Source organism: Phyllosticta citribraziliensis (assembly GCF_038025025.1).
Source record: "Phyllosticta citribraziliensis strain CPC 17464 chromosome Unknown J3D65scaffold_2, whole genome shotgun sequence".
NCBI lineage: Eukaryota > Fungi > Ascomycota > Dothideomycetes > Botryosphaeriales > Phyllostictaceae > Phyllosticta > Phyllosticta citribraziliensis.
Genome location: NW_027117339.1, coordinates 1,942,546 through 1,959,786, shown reverse-complemented (window position 1 = coordinate 1,959,786; position 17,241 = coordinate 1,942,546). Strand labels below are relative to the sequence as shown.

The following is a 17,241-nucleotide window of genomic DNA, read 5'->3' as shown; positions in this document are numbered from 1 at the left end:
ACAGGGGTGGTGTGGTAAGGAACGACAGGGAAGCAAGCGTACGTCGGCCGTCAAAAACACTGTACTGCTCAGCTCCACGCCCCCGCCTACTGCATCTTCGCAACAACCTTTTCGCACAGCGCAATGAGGGAGCTCGCGTTCGTAATGTCCAACGTCGTCAGCTCGGCGCCCAAGTCCTTCCTGATGACGTTGCGCAGTTCGACGGCAGCCAGCGAGTCGAGTCCGTAGCTGCTCAGCGGCTTCGCGGGCTCCATGGGCTCGGCGAGGCGCAGGATGCGCACAAACAGCTGGTTGACGACCGTCACGGCGGCCTCCAGGACGCTTGCGGCATCAGCGCCGCTTTGCACCAGGAGCAGCAGCGTCTGCAAATCCTTGTCCTTTGCGTCTGTCCCCACACCGCCTGCCTGAGACGCGCCGAAGCAGAGCCCAGCGAAGCGGGCGTCAGACAGCAAGCTCGACTCTGGGCCCAGCGGCACCGCGATACCCGAGATGAGCTGCGCTGCGCTCGCCGGGTTGAGCGGCGATATCTGCTGCATGATCGAGTACTGCACAATGCGGTGGAAGAGCGGCTCGTTGATGGGCGACCACGTCGAGGGGTCGAATATCTGCAAGAGGTCGGAGTTGCGACTGATGTAGCCCACCTCTTCGACGGCGCCCAGGTCTATCGAGTTTGCCTGCAGCCCAAGGCGGCGGCGGTAGCAGGCAAAGGCGTCGAGGAAGGCGTTGGCCGCAGCGTAGTTTGCTTGCCCGCGCTGGCCAACGACGCCCGAGATGCTGGACAGCATCGAGAAGAAGTCGAGGTTGAGCTTCTCCTCGAGCGCCGCGTGGTGTAGATTCCACGTCCCCTTCACCTTGCAACCTATGACGTCGTGAAAGTCGCGGTGAGTCATGGCCGTGTATATTTTGTCCTGCGCGCGCCAAAATTAGCCTTTTCATTTTGTCTTGGGGGGTTGGACAGGGCATCCTATACGTACGCGGAGAACCATGGCGCCCTGGATTACCCCAGCAATCGGGTAATTGGCCGCCTTGAAGACGCGCCGCACATCCTCAATGTTGGCGACATCGCCTTGCATCAGCTGCACCTCACAGCCTTCTGCCTGGATGTTTTTGATGGCTGCCTGAGACATGTCATCTGAGTAGCCGCTGCGCGCAAGCGGTATCAGGTGCTTTGCGCCTTTCCTGGCGAGCTCGATGGCGAGACTTCCGCAGAGGCCTTTCAGACCGCCGACCAAGAGGTACGACACATCGCCGCGCAGTCTCAGCTCACGTGGGGGAGGGCGAGCCTGTCCGTGTCAGAGGTCTGATCGATTTAAGATTTGTGCGTGACGTCGACTTACCATCACTTTGACATCTTTGCGTGTTCCGCTGGAGATAACAATCTTTCCTTGGTGATTGGCTGATCTCATGTAGCGGAACGCAGCCGGGATGTCGTCGAATGGGAAAGTCGTGATGGGCGTGATTGGCTTGAACGTTCCATCGTCGACCAGAGGCATGAGTTGCTTGAGCAATCTGTGGCTGGTCAGCATGTCTTCCTCCGCGACACTTTCCAACGTTACCTTGCAATGACCTGGTCCGAAACGTGTCGATGGGCCATGTCGAAGCACCGGTATGATGCGTTGCGCTCGAACGGAGCCATGGAAAGATAGTTGCGGTCGAGCATATCCTTCTTCCCAAGCTCGACCATGGTGCCGCCCTCTCTGATGCAGCGCCAAGACTCTTCGAGCAATTCTCCCGTCAAAGAATTGATGATGACATCGACACCTTCATTGTTGGTTGCCGCCATGAGTTCCGAAGCGAACTGTGTTGTCCTGGAGTGGAAGATGTTTGACGCTGGGATTCCAAACTGCTCTCTGAGGAACTCCCGCTTCTCCTCGCTGCCGGCTGTAGCGAACACCTCGGCGCCAATGTGTTTGCAGATCTGGATACAAGCTATCCCAAGTCCACCAGTGGCCGAGTGTATGAGGACGCGCTGGCCAGGCTGAGTGTTTGCCAGGTCGTAGAGGCTGTAGAGGGAGACGAGATAGACACTGGCCAACGTGGCTGCCTCCTCGAAAGACAGCGACTCGGGAATCGGGTAGACTCGCTCGTTGGTCGTGATGATGCGGTTTGCAAAAGTCCCTTTGGCGAAGACAAGAACGCGGTCTCCCACTGCATACGCGGTCGTTCCGGGGCGCCTGATTCTGCCAGCTCCTTCCAGACCGAGCAGGAATTCATTCTCTGGGACGATGCCCATCGTCACGGCAAGGTCCTTGAAGTTGAGACCGGCCGCCTCCAGTTCCACTTCAACCATGTTGTCGTCCAGCGGGAGCTCCTTGTCATTTATTCCTGTGTAGCACAAAGACTCAAAGGTCCCGAGTCGTTCTGCTCTCATTCGCACGGTAGATGGGGAATCGTGCAGGCTCAACTCCTCTAGTGCCCGGCCATGGAGTGCTTCATCGGAAGCAGTGTTGACCGGGTCATCTGGAAGCAGCCGGCTGATAAAGATCATGCCCCTCCGCTCGACAAGTTCGTGGTCGGTGTTGGCGTGGTAATTCTCGTTACTGAGACCACGCAGCACGCTGTTGATGGTGGGGACTGTGTGCCGTCCTGCGCTCTCCTCTACGTCGAGCGTGGTGATCCGAACGCTTGGGTCCTCAGCTCTTATCGTGCGCGTGAGCCCATGTATCATGGCCTTCTCGGGTCGAGTCACCTCAAATTGGGACCCCTCTGTTACCCACAAAATTTGACGGTCGCTAGCAGCTAACTTCTTCAACGCCTCCCATTGATTGTCCGTAATTGCAGGGAAGAGTGGAGAAGACAGCTCGTCCACAACGACGACAGTGGAGTTGAATACCAAGCGCTCCGAGTCAATGGAATGATCCGAAATCTCCCATCCATACGAGGCCAGGGATTCTCTGATTTGATGGGTCCGCGCAGTCGGAGCGCTAAAGTGGACGAGGTCGATTTCCTTCTTCGTCAAGTCGTTGATTAACTTTGTGACTGCTGTGGCGATAAAGGCAGAGGACAACACCTCTGAGAAGTTGCACGAGATGGATCGCAAGTCTTCGAAGCCGCAGGTGTCCATGAGCGCGGGGACGTCAAAGTCAGGGCTTTTCTCGCAGACTTGCGCCCCATCATGATACTCGGCGAGCAGCACAAGACCGCCCTCATGAAGCAAAGATCTGGCGCTCTTCGCGACAGCATTGAGGAAGCCATGTGAAAGGTCATTCTGAAATCATCATCAGCTTTTTGGTCTTAGATTAGAGGATATGACTGACCATTCTCAAAATGACAACATCAAAGTCACCATAATCGAGTGGTAACCCACCCGAAGGCTTGCTGCTGTCAAAGAGGTGGAGATCTCCAGAAAGTTTGCCAGAGTATTTCTCGCGAACATTCACCAGCGCTTTTGCCTCGGACGACGCAAACACATACTTGCGACAAGCTTCTCGCAGGACAGAGCTGGAAGCATTCGTCTCCTCGAGCCACAGACTTGAAAAGTCATTCGGAATCAAGACAATCTCAGCAAGCTTCAAGTGCGGCATCTTGTGCGCGAAAAGATCCAACATCGTTTGGACTGCAGACAGAGCCGGATCTGGACCAGGCTTGAGAAAATTTTGGACGTTTGTCAATCCTTCTTGGGTGATTGCAGTTACGTCTGGCTTCCAGGCCAGTCGCGTGAATTTGTGATTCGCGTGGGAGCCTGCAGTCATCTCAAGCTTGTGGAAGCGCAGTCCACGGACTTGGAAGAGGAAGGCTCCAGATTCTGGCTCGTAAACAGTCGCATCTGCCATGTAATTCTTTGTCTCTTCTGGCCGACCAACCCCGACATATGAAGCGGAGGCGACGGACATGCCGGTTGAGGGTGACGCCGCGGCTGAGGATATCTCGAGATCGTCGATGATGGCGGGAATGAGGACTGCATTGACACTGCTACGGTTGCCTTTCCACAGGGCAGGAGCACAAGTCTGGAGACAAGCGTCTATACAAGCTGGGTGCATGGGGTAGTGCGACTGAAGATAGTCGCTGGGAGGGATGGTGAGGTCAACCAGCGATCGACTCTTGCGCTGGCCAGATGTGCACTCCGTCTCCAGATGCTTCTGGAAAACAGGGCCAAATCCATAGCCGACGTCCTCCATCGCTTTGTACCACAGTTTGCCCGAAGATGGATGGTTGATTGGTGCCAAAACGGGACGTGGAGCACCTGTTTACCGTCAGCAATCGACAAAGGGAAGGCGATTGAAAGCCTGGACCAAAACTCACTCTTGTGGAATGAATCTTCGATACGGACAAGTCCGCGGCAATGCTCAGACCACACATCGCCAACGAGGGAGGAAACCTTGAAATCAAACCACGGGTCATTCTTGCCGGTACGACTGGCCATGCTTAGCATGACCTTTGACTTTTCGCCCTCTTCCAACACCAGCGCCTTGGGGAAAGTGATGTTGCGGACGTGGTAAGTCGGATTCGAAGGACGAGGCTTCTGCTCAAAGACAGAGAGGGCTTCCGAAATTTGAGAAGCACCCTCAATTGCCATTGCTATAAATCCAGCCGCTGGAAAGATGATTTCAGGACCCATCTGCTAGGTATGAGCTTCTGCTGGTACGAAATAACAATAAATATTGCTCACCTTGTGGTCCATGAGCCACGAGAGGTCATCAACTAGAAGAGTCTTCTTCCACACAGGAGCATGGTATGAAGTGCCAAGAGTCTTGGTGCCAATGAGGTCATGGTGAGGAAAGAGACGATTCCTCCAGTCTTTGCTCGCTTCGCTTTCATACCAGTACTTCGTGGAGTGGTTCCAGGCGTAATTTGGCAAATCCACAATCACAGATGGCCTCGGAGAGTTCGCGCCGTTGACTCTGGCCAAATCCACATTGGCGTCTGCGACAAAGAGTCTTCCTGCAACGTCGAACAAGGAGTTTATGGAATATTGACCGCGAGTTAGGGCTGTGCAGTATTGCACACCAGCACCTTCACCGGGCAGCGCCTTTTTGATTTGGGAGATGGGACCTGCCAAAGCACCGCTTGGTCCAATCTCTATCAAGAAATTGGCCCCACTCTTGCGCGAAACCATGCTCTCAACAGCCTGGTCAAAGCGGACTGGACAAACCATGTTTGCCTTCCAATAAGGCACGTCGGTCGTTTGGTCGAGTTCTTTGCCAGTAACCGAAGAGAACATTGTGGCTTGGGCCGCTGACAAGGGCTCAGGCTCAAACACGGGACTGAGCATCTCCTCATATTTCCGGCCGATTGCATCCATGTATTTGGAGTGGTAGGCCAAGTCGACTTGAAGGAGCCTTGCAAAGTGACTGTCGTCGACAAGGCGAGTCTTGACCTCGTCGAGTGCGGACAAAATTCCGGAGAGTAACCGAGTTCGGACTGTTGTAGCAGGCAATCTGGACCTGGTCTTCGAAGCCAGACAAGTAGCTTTGCATGTCGTTCGGTCCAAGCCCAGCCGCAAGCATGCCGAGGCCGGATTTTGTGGATCCACTACGTTCGACTACAGCAGCTTGACCTCTGTAGTAAGCGGCCTTAATGGCGTCTTCCTGGCTCAAGAGGCCAGCAGCACATGCTGCGGCGATCTCCCCTGAGGAATGGCCTACTACGGCTTGCGCCTCGACGTTCCAGGTCTTCAAAATGTCACTAATGGCAAGTTGTAGAGCGGTGACCAGCGGCTGGCTGAATTCCGGCTGACGAAGCACCTGGGGACTTCGCACCTCAGTGAGCTCGCCTATTGACAATCAGCAGAGGTCTGTAGGTAAATTGGACAACATACTGAGCAGAGTCCACTTGGGGGGGTTGGGTAGGCTTTGCAGCACTTTGTCCAAGCGCTGGATCAGAGCCTTTGCTTCTGGGAATGCTTCAATGAGCCCTTTTCCCATCTGCGACCATTGCGCTCCTTGCCCGGTAAACACAAAACCAATGCGAGGTGCTTCAGCTCCTTTCTTGCCGAGGTTGATCGAAGTCTCGTCGATGGCAGTGCTCTTTGTGACCAAGTAGCCGCGATGAAAGTGCCGGGTCCGACGCTCAGAGAGCGTGTACGCGAGATCCGGCAACTTGACACTCACCTCCGGATTGATGAGATGGGCGGAGAGCGCTTTGACATTGGCCAGAAGCGCACCCTCATCATTGGCAGAAAATACCAGTGTGAACGCGCGGCTCTCTTCGGCTTCATCGTCGTCGAAAAGACTGTCGAGATCATAGACGCGTCGGTGCGACAAAACATGAGTGGGCTTCGACCACTTGGCTGCTTCTTCGACGACGACGTGTGCGTTTGACCCTCCATAACCAAAAGAGTTTACGCTGGCTCTTTTGATTGCTGTCTGCGGCCAGCTGATCGCAGTCCTCGTCGCACGGACTTTGAGCTTTTCAAAGTCGACTGAAGAGCTGGTTAGCAGAGCGACGTTGTCGCTGTGGTGCGCGCAAAAGACGTACTCTTCGGGCTGGGTGTGATGAAGGTGGGGTTTCCTGGAATGACGGCATTTTCGATTGCCAGAACAGCTTTCAAAAGCCCGGAGATTCCTGCAGCAGGTTCAGAATGACCCAGGTTGCTTTTGATCTGCACATTGTCAGCGGCGCGAGAGTCGTGTCAAGGTGTTGAGGGAGCCTTCGTACCGAGCCAATGACGAGCGGGTGGTCCGGGTCGCGGGAGGCGCTAAAAACTGACGAAGCGCCCGTCACCTCGGTCGGGTCGCCCGCCTTTCACCACTCCGTCAGCATCGCTCTTCATCAATCCATCCCATCTCGTCGCTGTCTACGAACCTGTGTGCCAGTGCCGTGGCACTCGAGGTATGCCGTCGCGCTCAGGTCGGTGATTCCTGCATTCGCGTATGCAGCTCTGATTGCCGCAGCTTGCGCTTCAGCACTTGGACTCGCAATCCCAGGTGTTCTTCCGTCACTGTTTGTTGCCGTGCCACGAATGACGGCGCGGATGGGGTCGCCATCTCTGATGGCATCGTCAAGACGCTTGAGCATCACGGCATTGACTCCCTCGGCTTTCATGTACCCATCCGCTTTGACGTCGAACGTGTGGCATTTTCCACTCAGAGAGCTCGCGCCCTTCATTGCCCCAGCTGATTTCCATTAGCTTTTGCGACAGTATGCTGCAACCAGAATGCTTACTATCCATCACGTGTTCGGGACTCAGGTACAGATTTGCGGCAGCGACGATCGCTCCGTCTGTCTCTTTCGACTGCAAATACCGGCAGGCGACGTCGAGAGCAACCAGACTTCCCGAGCAAGCCGTGTCTATCGTCATGCTCGGTCCTTTGATGTTGAGGAAGTGGCTCAGCCTGTTGCTTAAGATTGCCCGCCCTATTCCGACAGTGACGCCGGGAACTCGATCGTCTGGATCTCGAGCTTGCATGGCTTCGTAGTCTGTGTGGGTTCAGCATTGGTCAACACAACGAAAGCTGAACGGAGAAGCTTGATCTCACCGACGGCGTAAGAACCAACAAAACATCCAACTCGAGCACCGTCTATCGATTCCAGCGTGACTCCGGCATTTTCAAGACATTCGTAGACGACCTCGAGGAGTTGTCGCTGCTGTGGATCCATCGCCAACGCTTCTGTTGAAGAGATGGAGAAGAACGGGGCATCGAATTCCCGGGGGTCGACATTTTCCAGGAACATTCCGCCAGGCGATCTCATTGTCTTTGGTTTTCTTGACCCGTCGTAGTGCGCCTTGAAGTTGAAGCGTGATTCCGGAGGCTCATTGTTCGCAATACCCGCTCTTTCGAGGAACTTCCACAGCTTGTGAGGGGAGGTACTGTCTCCGGGGAGCCGACACCCCATACCAACCACCGCCACAGGATCTTGTCCATACGGTTTTGGCTCCTTCTGGGGCGCTTTGGCAGCTCCGCCGTCCTTCTGTGAAGAAAGACCACCTCGGGGCTTCGCGTTCGCGTCATTGGCCGTCATGTTAACGAATTGATTGTAAGGGGCAGATATTGGATAGCGCAACTGGCACTGTTCGAGGCTTCCAGGGAACTCGACCACTTTAAACCCTCTGCGTCTCTGGCAAGGAATCTCGATATTTTGCCATGTCACCAACGCATCCGATCTCCTTTGACATGGATCGAGCTGAGTACGTCTGAGAATCTCATCCAAAGCCACCTTTCGCATCATGCTTGCAGCCGCGCCTCTCGCTGCAGCTTGTATCTGACCGGCCGGGGCAGACGTTGCCACATGAGGGGTCATGTCTACTCCCGAGACCTGGAGAGTGCGCATCAAGGAGATCGTCCGTCAGACTTTGGCTTCTCATAGATTCCCGTTTCCATCCGACGCAGCATCGGTGTGCTCCGAAGTCATGGCTCAACAAGGCAAGGCTTTGCACATCTGCCGCAAACCCCAGGCATCCGTCAGAGCTGAAGGCAAACGATTTTGGGACTACATTTGGCTGCCTTGTTGGATGCGGTCAGAGGTTTGTTTCTGGTGGTTCGTACAACATGGGACTTGACTGCACTTCTCCATGCATTCAGAAGCAAAGGGACTGAACACGTACCAGAATATGCCATACAGCCTGATGAGAGGTCTTTGATTACTATTTCCGTACATCGCGATTCCCTCGGGAATCATTCCAAGTAACTGGGTCAAGACAGTGTCTCTGCCCAAGACCACAGCAGAATTCTTCTCGGTCGCCTTTCGAGATCACACCAAACGAGGCTCTGTGAAGCGAAAATTCGGGGACCTCGAACATCCGAGGCTGGGCGGGCTCGTGTTCATGCATCACGCCAAAACATGGTACTTTGGTGGTACCCGCCTCTATTGTCAGCTTAGCGGCTGCAGACTCTATTTCTTTTTGTTCAGTCTGTACATCCAACCCTCCGCAATAGAATAGGCTCCGACTACCATTTTACATCCTGTAAGTATTTCTCAACACGTCAGCCGTATTTTCAGTAGCCGTCTTGTTCTAAATTTTTGCGTGTGTACTTCATTGCTCAAGCCTAGGTCAAGATACTCCCGGATTACCATTAATAAAGGCTCGGTGAAGGAATTCATTGTGGCACACAAGCCAAAGGGCGAGATGAAAGCAAGAAGCATCCCAGGGAGACTTGTACAAGTCAATTCCGTGCCGACAAATGGCCAAATGGCAGAGGCAAAGAGCCCTCGAGATCTCTAGAGAAATGAGACCATTGGCCTTCGATTCGCCTGGCCACTTGCGGAAACTCGATTTGTGTGACTACTACAACCCTTCACACTGCTGCCACGCTTCCATCCTTGAGACTCGTTCAAGATCTAGAACCCCAACGTTTGGGAGTGTCTTGATGTGAGTGTGAGGCGGGGTTGCATAGCTTTGCTGATATCCGGCGGCTTTGCACCGTCGCGCGTTACTAGGCCGGGTGTCAACGAGTTGAGAAGTGGCAACCAGTCCTGCTGCTGTTCTCTCTCCTGGCCCAGACCCTTCTCTGCACCTTGGCAACCCGACTGATTCTTCCACCTGCAAGACTGCCCCTATTTCTCAACGGTCTTGGACGGTGAGGAGACACAAGCCTAGGGCTTAGAAGAGTACAAGCGAATCCCAGGGTCTTCAATTGACAAGTCTAGATTTTCAAGTTGCTTGTCTACTCATCCGGAGGCGGATCTCGACCCTCCACAGCTTCGGTGGCTCTCCTCAAACTCTGGCACAGTCCAAAGTCTGCAGGGCACGCAGCATGTTGACTGCAGGCGGCAGTTCCCGAGGCTCTACAACTGAGACCAGCCGCCTCCAGTTGCAACAACATGGGATGGTTCCGTGAATCTAGACTCTCGACTGTCCGCAGACATACCCGCAATGGCATTCCCAACAGGACTGGAATCGATTTCCTGTGCCCGGGAGGAATTCCATATAAAGACTGTCTGGAGGAGCGCAATCTGGTCGTATCGTCATCACAATCATCTCTCGAAATCTCCAGTCAAATCTGATAAGCACTTTTCACCATGTCAAACTTGCGGCAAGTCGAGTTCAAGACCATTGATGGCCTCCTTCTGCGAGGTTTCTTCTTCCCGACTGCCAACAGAGGCCCCGGCATCGTCATTACTCCTGGCGTGAGCACTCTGCAAGTCTTGTGGGATTCTCAAACTTACAACAGGACAGTTCAATTGTGTCAAGGAAATGTTCGTCCTGGATGTTGCTGAGCACTTTCAACGCAACGGCATCAACGCATTAGTCTACGACCCGCGGTCTTTGGGCGAGAGCGAAGGTCTTCCGCGCAACGACATCGACCCTGTCAAGCAAGTCTCGGACTACTCAGACGCTCTCTCGTTCCTCATGGCTCAACCATCTGTCGATGCCCGCCGGGTAGCATTCTGGGGCATGTCCTTCTCTGCGACCATCGCTCTTTGTGCTGCCAGTCTGGACAAGAGGGCTCGCCTATGCATTGCCATTTGCCCCCTCCTCAACTTCGAGTACACGCCTGAGAAGTTCCCCAAGGTTCTCCTCCAAAGCATGCGAGACAGACAATCTCAAGCCCTCGGCAACTCGCCACTGTTTCTCCCTGTTCTGATGCCCGATGGAAAGAACCCCGCCGGCCTTGGATTCCAGACTAGCGCCGAGGAGCTCGACTACATGATCAACGCCAAAGCTCGCGGTGCTCCCAACTACGAGAATCAGACCACTTTGCAGTCTTACTACAAGCTCGTTGTCTGGCAACCCCACGGAATCATGAAGCACATGATGCCAACGCCAACAATGATGATTGTCCCGGAGAAGGACGTAATTTCGCCTCCTGAGGAGCAGCTTGCTTTGTTCGACACTTTTCCGGAACCAAAAAAGTCCCTCATCGCTCCTGGAAAAGGCCATCTCAACGTGTTGAGTGGGGAAGAGTTCCCGCTGCTCATGAATCAACAAGTGAAGTTTCTGCACAAAATTCTGGCCTAGCACGAGATCCGCGAGGGTTCAAGATTTGGTTCGGGACCGACATTTTTCCTTTTCTCCTTCTATCCTGTGGACCTGTGTTGCAGTTCAGCTCATCATTCAAACTATTCACCTGTTGAGTTCATCCGCGTCTTGGACCTATCTCCATTCAATTGCAGCGTGACAAACATCCGCGGAAAATGCCATAACTACTGAGAGCGAGCGCAGTTTCAGAAAGGAATCCAAGTGATACCAAGCCCAGGCAAGTAAAGACTGTCCCATTGATACAAAAACCTCCTGACGCGCTTCTCACTCAAAAACAATTCTGACTCCCAAGCTTCCCAGTTTTGGTCGAGGCGCAAAACGATCTCTCGCTAGCTCAACATCCGATTTGTCAGTCTTGTAGAGCTTGGCATCAGAGATCAGCGATGAACGGAAGAAATTTGCCAGTCCGATGTACAGTTCAGCATACCCAAGCTGGATGCCTGTGCAGCTGCGAGTGCCCTTGCCAAACGACACCATGTATCGACTCAGCTGCTTGCCATCAGGAGCCTTTGGGTTGCCCAGCCACCGTTCGGGAATGAAAGAAAAGGAGTCTGGAAATATCTCCTCGTCATGAGACACAGCGTAAGTATCCATCGAGACCATGGTACCAGCTGGAATGGTCCAATTGCGATAGTGCAGTGCCCCGTTCGGAAAGGCCCGCGGCATTCGCTGAGACGTCCCGTAGCTGAGACGCAGCGCCTCTTCGATGCAAGCCGACAAGTACGGGAGTTGTGCCAGGTAGTCCCAGCTTGGAACGTCTCGGGCATCCGGGATTGCTTCTGTGAGCTCCATCACCAGCTTCTCCTTGATCCTCGGGTTGTCAAAGATGTGGAAACACGCAACTACCAACGTGCGCATCGTTGACTCCACTCCCGCTCCGATGACGCTGATTGATTCATGTTGGAGACGCGTCAGAGTCAGCTCTTCCGCAGGGAGGCTGGAATGAAGCAGCGAGCTGAAGATGGTGCCTGCATTCTTCTCGCCATTTCCTCCAGCGGATAGCACCTCGGCGATTTGTGAAGTCAGTTCCTGGAAATGTGAGCATATTCTTTTTTGAAGCTACAAGAAGGCAAGGTCAGCTCACAGTATTGAAGTGAATGACAGAGTCCATTTGCGGTTGCAAATACCTGACGAGACTGTCAGGAAGAGACTGGAAGATGCGCGCCACAAACGGCACATGAACCAGCCAGTGGGTCGGTTCAAGAAGATCAATCATGGCTTGGTTTAGAGCAGAGTGGAACTCTGGGCTTTCGACGAAGTCGTAGTGTCTCTCAAAAGCAAAGGCCACAATCGTGTCGGATGACAAACAACCCCACATCCTGTTCAGGCTTAGAACACGGCCAGTACCCACATACTCCCGTTCGAGGCGAGCCAAAATCTTTTGCATGCTCATCTGAATCTCAGGTGAGAACTGCGCGACTTTCATTTTCGAGAAGAAGGGGTTGAGCGCGGAACGGCGCTGCCGGTGTTTGGCATGGTCCGGGGTTGCAAACGCGGAAAGGGGGTTCCCGAAACGGTGAGCGATCTTCTCTGGCTTGTTGACAGGCCTGTTAGGCGAGTACATGGTCTCATGGTATGCTGAGTCCTGGATGTGCAGTTCATCCGGAGAGACGCGGATTATTGGACCTGACAGACATGAGCAGAATCCGCCTGGGAGCATTCGGAAACGGACCATATTGCTGATGCCACTTCCGATACTGGAAAGGGAATTGCCCGCCTTCTCCGCATAACAGTTCGTAGTAAATCTCGACAAGGTAGGTCAGAGCAGCCAGGCGGGGACCAGGGAATTTCGCAATGGGACTGAAATAAAGCCGCCATAATCCCAGCGCAAAACAGTAAAGCACGCCTCCCGCTCCACCAATGATGAGAGCATTGAAAGGGTATGAAAGTATTGCAACTTCTGTAATCATTTTGATTGCAAGTCTGCCTGATTCTGAAATTCTGAAGGGCAAGAAACATCGTTCATAACTATCTCATACCCTGGAGAAATCAGCCGGAAAGAAACGTCCAACTCCAAGACAAGCTCTTCAGCTTCGCTTACCTGCAGCAAATTCGAGCACTTGCCTGATAGTGTAGCGCGGGTGGCACATGACGATTGGCGTCTGTCTTGGCGTGGTCGCTCTAGCGGAGTGTGGCTCTCGCGTGGCACCGAACAAGAAAGCAATTCTGACGACAGATCAACCCCAGATGCACGAAACCGTGTTTACGAGGCTGCGCATTCCCCGGCCCCCTGGTTGCCTTGCTGCTTTCAGCTGGATGCTGAATAATCGGCTCGGCGTGATGGCCCCTCGTCTGGGGACAAAGAAAATGACGTCCTGGGCGATGAATGGCGGCCGGGTGCAGTTTCGTCCGGCTTTCTGTAGCTTTTACAAATCGAAGAGATGAAGGTCTCAGGTCTCGATTTGAACTATAAGAGATGGGCGATTGTTGCAAGTTGGTGAAGTTTTTTCAATCAACCTCAAGAACTTTGAGAATTCGAAAGCCACGACTAAAGCCCACACTTCGTTCCTCGGCCAAAAATGTCAGCAAACACGGTCTATCTGATCACTGGTGCCAACAGAGGTATTGTCTAATGCTAACAAATTTCGAAAAAGTCGAATCGGGACTGACAGCACAACGCAGGTATCGGAAAAGGCCTCACTGCGACCTACCTCTCTCGCGACAACACCACCGTCATTGCTGCCGTTCGCAATGTCGCTTCGGCTGATTCTCTGAACGACCTTCCCAAGGGTCAGGGAAGCAGCCTCGTCATCGTCCCTCTCGACAGCAGTGACGAGCAAGCCCCCGCGAAGGCTGTGCAGCTCTTGCTCAGCAAAGGCATCACTCACATTGATGTGGTCATTGCCAATGCGGGCATTTCTGATGACTTCTCTCCCATCGCGACACTCTCTGGCAGCGTCATCAAGCAGCACGTCGAGGTCAACGCGTACGGCCCCTTGTTCCTCTTCCAGGCCGTACTCCCTCTCCTCAATGAATCAAAGAACCCGAAGTTCGTGGCTCTCGGTTCCCCAATTGGTTCGATTGGCAACATGGAGAGCCGTCCCTTCCAGATGTCTGCCTACGGAATCTCCAAGGCGGTGCTCCACTACATTCTCCGCAAGATTCACTTCGAGCATGCCAACGTGACCTCGTTCCCTGTCGACCCTGGGTAAGTCTCGCATCTTCTTCGGCCTCTCTTGCATCTGCTGACAGATTCGAAGCTTTGTCCAGACCGACATGGGCAACGCCGGAGCCGCCATGTTCGGCCTCAAGGAGGCCACCACCACCATCGAGGACTCGGTGAACTACATTGTTTCCACCATTGACGGAGCCTCCAAGGAGAAGACTTCTGGACACTTCCCGACCATCGAGGGTGGAGAGTTTGCTTGGTGAGCTCTCGGTGTCTTTGCGGCAGTGTGCCCCGGTCAGATGTTGTGTTCCGCAAGACTGAATGGACTACCAGGGAGCTGTGAAATTGTACAAAGATCTCAGGCAGCCAATTGAACATCTATTTGTTGCATTTATAACTGTCAAATGTTGTCCATCTCTCATCAACAAGCTGCCTGGCTAGCTCAATCGGTAGAGCGTGAGACTCTTAGTTACTAGCTCTTCAAGATGCTGTAATCGAGTACATCTCAAGGCTGCGGGTTCGATCCCCGCGTTGGGCTCAATTCCTGACGAGTGTCTTTTTGTTTTGGCGGGTGGTGTTGTGGTGTGAGGTGGAAGTTCGGGGGCCTCGGTGTTGAGATTTTTTTGCACAATGCACAGACCACGAACGGACCAGGCCATAACCGAGCTCCCCCATCATTGGCTGAATGGTCAAAAAGTTGCGTACGCGGCTCATGAGTTGCTGATCATGATTGTAGTCTTTGTGCAAGTGTTTGCACGCCTGCAATGTTGGTTCCGATAGACAAAGAAAAGGCAACAGAGCCTGGCGGCGTAATCCATGCGAGTCTACGAACAGAAAGGAGCGACAGAGACAACTACTGAACTCCAAAAATACATGTAGAGAAGGTTCACGACCGACAAAGTCTTCCATCGCCCGAGACTACCCAAGCGTCGTTTCCGACCATCGTTGGACCATAAAACAGACCTTTGGTGTCCCACTTCTTCTTGATTCGCAGTAGTCTGTCGTAGTTGACACCGTAAAAGTCCTTTTTCCATGTCTTCAGAGCAAAGTTGGCCTCATTGAGATATGTGCCGGAACCTGGAGTCACTTCCGTCATTTTCGGCACCACGATGTCGTTGAGTTCGTTCAGCTGTGCGACATTGGCTTCGTGCGGGGCAGAAAAGTTCCACTGCGTTTGCAAAAGAGAAGTGATGACGGACGAACGCCACTGCGGGAGTACGGCGTTTGCGGCGACAGCCATGTTGGCGTTTGACTTGATCGCCGAGAAGCCGAGGTAGGCGTTCGTGTTTTCTGCGAGGAACCGCAAGGCTTCGACAACTCCTTGATTGTTTTTTGTGACAGCCTCACGAGGAATCAGGCGTCCGCCCATCAGACGATCGACTGGATACGCTCCTCCCGGGAGGGGGCCAAGGTACAAAGAGTAATGATCTAGAAAGTTGGAGTAAGAAGTGACGTTGAGCGAATAAACGACCTTCAGTCGATCCAAGGTATCCGTGAATGGCTTGAGTAGATTACGGGTCTGGGCCTCCGTAGCACCCGGATAGGTCAAGGGCTGAATCAGGAACAAGTTGGCGGATAGCACGTAAGCGGCACTGGCCCCTGAGTCGACTATCGCCGGGACTTGGGCTTGCCATGAGCTGAAAGCCTTCCAGAACGTGTCGTTTGTGATTCCCGAAGAGGTGAAACTCAAGGCAGCACCACCGAATCTGCGATCCTTGTAGGCGCGAACTGTCGTGGAGACAACGACTCCGAAAGCGCCGGGACTTCCGCCGCTGAGAGCCCAGTATAGGTCGCTGTTCTCTTTTGGTGTTGCAGTAACGCGTCTTCCATCAGCAGTGACGACCTCCCATTCCAAGACTTGGTCCGCCCCCATACCGAAGCTGCTGGTCAAAATACTGTGGCCACCGCCTTGGGTGAATCCACCAACAAGTCCGACCGAAGGACAACTTCCGCCAACCACAACAAGTCCATTAGCCTTGGCCACTGGATACACATCTGCTCCACGAACACCAGCAGCCATCTTCACGGCAGGTCCACTGTAGTAACTGCTCTTGAAGTTTTTGATCCCCGCGATCGACTTCATGTTTGAAGTCCACAGGCTGAGGGCGCCCTTTCCCGCACTTTTCCCCAGGAAACTGGAAAATATCAGCTCACGAAATGCAGATGTCTTGAACTATCCATACTCATGGCCGGTGTTCTTTACAACGAAGCGGATATTCTTCATTTGTGCAAATTTGACGCCAGCTGCAATGTCGTCTGCAGAAGAGACATCAATCGAATAGACGGGATAATTTCCCAACTCGCATTGTTGCTCTCGAGGTGTGAATGGATCACAGCTCGCGTTCTGGAACCATGGCATCATGACACTCGTGCTCGAAGTCTCGCTTGGATAGGTCAGCCGACTTTCTTCGATCAGGGATAGTCTCCATACTGTATGATCGGGAACGCCCATTGCTGTTTCAAATAATCGCAGTCCTCCTTGTTGTAAGATGGATCGTGACAGACATGTGCGAGAGGAATATTGGAGACCAATCTTCCGCCGACAGTCTTGTTGAGTTCCGCCCAGTCTCTCACGTTGGGCCAGCAGACGTCTCCCGGCATGCAGCGACATGATGGCTTTGAGTCCTTGGACGGTATCCCGACAGAAAACGGGAGGTTGAGCAGGAACAATGCAAAAGATACCCAAGACAATTGGGCGGTGCGCATCATGGTCGGAATGAAAGACAAATTTGCCCTCGCTCAGTTCCAACGAACGCCGCGGAGTTTCCGATACACTTACCACATTGCTCTTACACATATTTAAGCCAGTGTCTTTATGGATGTCGATTTGGATCGATTTCGCCCCTGGCCCCATGACAACCGCCAGAATCGAGTTTTTGCCATCCCCGTCAGGTCATCCACGAAGCCATACCAACAGATCTCTCGTGTTGGTTTGCAAGATCTCAGCTAAGCTTCTTTGGACTCGAGACCTGAGTGGCTATGTCGTCGCAGCCTCTAGCCAAATGGCGTTCATATTGTCGAACGCCGAATGTCAAGAGTCAGAGGGTTTTCAGTTCGATCAGTGGTCATCTCCGAAGCCACTTTAGTGGATATTAAATTGTTTCAGTGTCTTCTATTGGAAATCTCGGATGGACTTTGGCCATTGACTACTTGCATAAGCCTCTGCTAGCTTTTCGTGATCATCGCTGTGAAAGCGGGAAGGATGGAGTTCTTCTCCAGCGTAATGGCTTCCATTTCCTCCCTTTGGCGAGTAGGCGGAGGGGATAGTGGC

The 17,241-nt window shown here is 53.3% G+C and overlaps 5 protein-coding genes and 1 non-coding gene across 6 annotated transcripts; 3 read left to right on the top strand and 3 right to left on the bottom strand.

The window, feature by feature from the left end:
* Positions 1-86: 86 nt before the first annotated feature.
* Positions 87-7,902, bottom strand: J3D65DRAFT_664990 (putative polyketide synthase; the record flags this gene model as incomplete). Its single annotated transcript, XM_066802804.1, has 14 exons — positions 87-908; positions 975-1,283; positions 1,338-1,509; positions 1,557-3,208; positions 3,258-4,183; positions 4,243-4,558; positions 4,610-5,268; positions 5,318-5,713; positions 5,759-6,361; positions 6,418-6,541; positions 6,598-6,681; positions 6,745-7,055; positions 7,105-7,359; positions 7,419-7,902. 14 exons carry the CDS (start codon positions 7,900-7,902, stop codon positions 87-89), a joined length of 7,113 nt encoding a protein of 2,370 aa, XP_066658930.1.
* A 1,675-nt stretch (positions 7,903-9,577) lies between these two features.
* On the top strand, positions 9,578-11,055 carry J3D65DRAFT_222981 (Alpha/Beta hydrolase protein). The gene is made up of 2 exons (XM_066794609.1): positions 9,578-10,008; positions 10,058-11,055. Exons 1-2 carry the CDS (start codon positions 9,901-9,903, stop codon positions 10,838-10,840), a joined length of 891 nt encoding a protein of 296 aa, XP_066658929.1. The 5' UTR covers positions 9,578-9,900; the 3' UTR covers positions 10,841-11,055.
* On the bottom strand, positions 10,917-12,797 carry J3D65DRAFT_614462 (putative P450 monooxygenase). Its single transcript, XM_066799213.1, has 3 exons — positions 12,534-12,797; positions 11,946-12,487; positions 10,917-11,890 (listed from the first exon to the last, which is right to left on the bottom strand). The coding sequence occupies exons 1-3, from the start codon at positions 12,769-12,771 to the stop codon at positions 11,126-11,128; spliced, it is 1,545 nt and encodes a 514-aa protein (XP_066658928.1). The 5' UTR covers positions 12,772-12,797; the 3' UTR covers positions 10,917-11,125.
* Positions 12,798-13,184: 387 nt separating this feature from the next.
* Positions 13,185-14,459, top strand: J3D65DRAFT_614460 (putative aflatoxin biosynthesis ketoreductase nor-1). Its single transcript, XM_066799212.1, has 3 exons — positions 13,185-13,423; positions 13,484-14,009; positions 14,062-14,459. Exons 1-3 carry the CDS (start codon positions 13,381-13,383, stop codon positions 14,231-14,233), a joined length of 741 nt encoding a protein of 246 aa, XP_066658927.1. The 5' UTR covers positions 13,185-13,380; the 3' UTR covers positions 14,234-14,459.
* J3D65DRAFT_t27 lies at positions 14,402-14,508 on the top strand. Its single transcript has one exon. It is a non-coding gene; the product is annotated as a tRNA-Lys (tRNA).
* A 138-nt stretch (positions 14,509-14,646) lies between these two features.
* J3D65DRAFT_614457 (putative isoamyl alcohol oxidase) lies at positions 14,647-16,825 on the bottom strand. The gene is made up of 3 exons (XM_066799211.1): positions 16,402-16,825; positions 16,154-16,354; positions 14,647-16,105 (listed from the first exon to the last, which is right to left on the bottom strand). The coding sequence occupies exons 1-3, from the start codon at positions 16,677-16,679 to the stop codon at positions 14,857-14,859; spliced, it is 1,728 nt and encodes a 575-aa protein (XP_066658926.1). The 5' UTR covers positions 16,680-16,825; the 3' UTR covers positions 14,647-14,856.
* Positions 16,826-17,241: the final 416 nt, after the last annotated feature.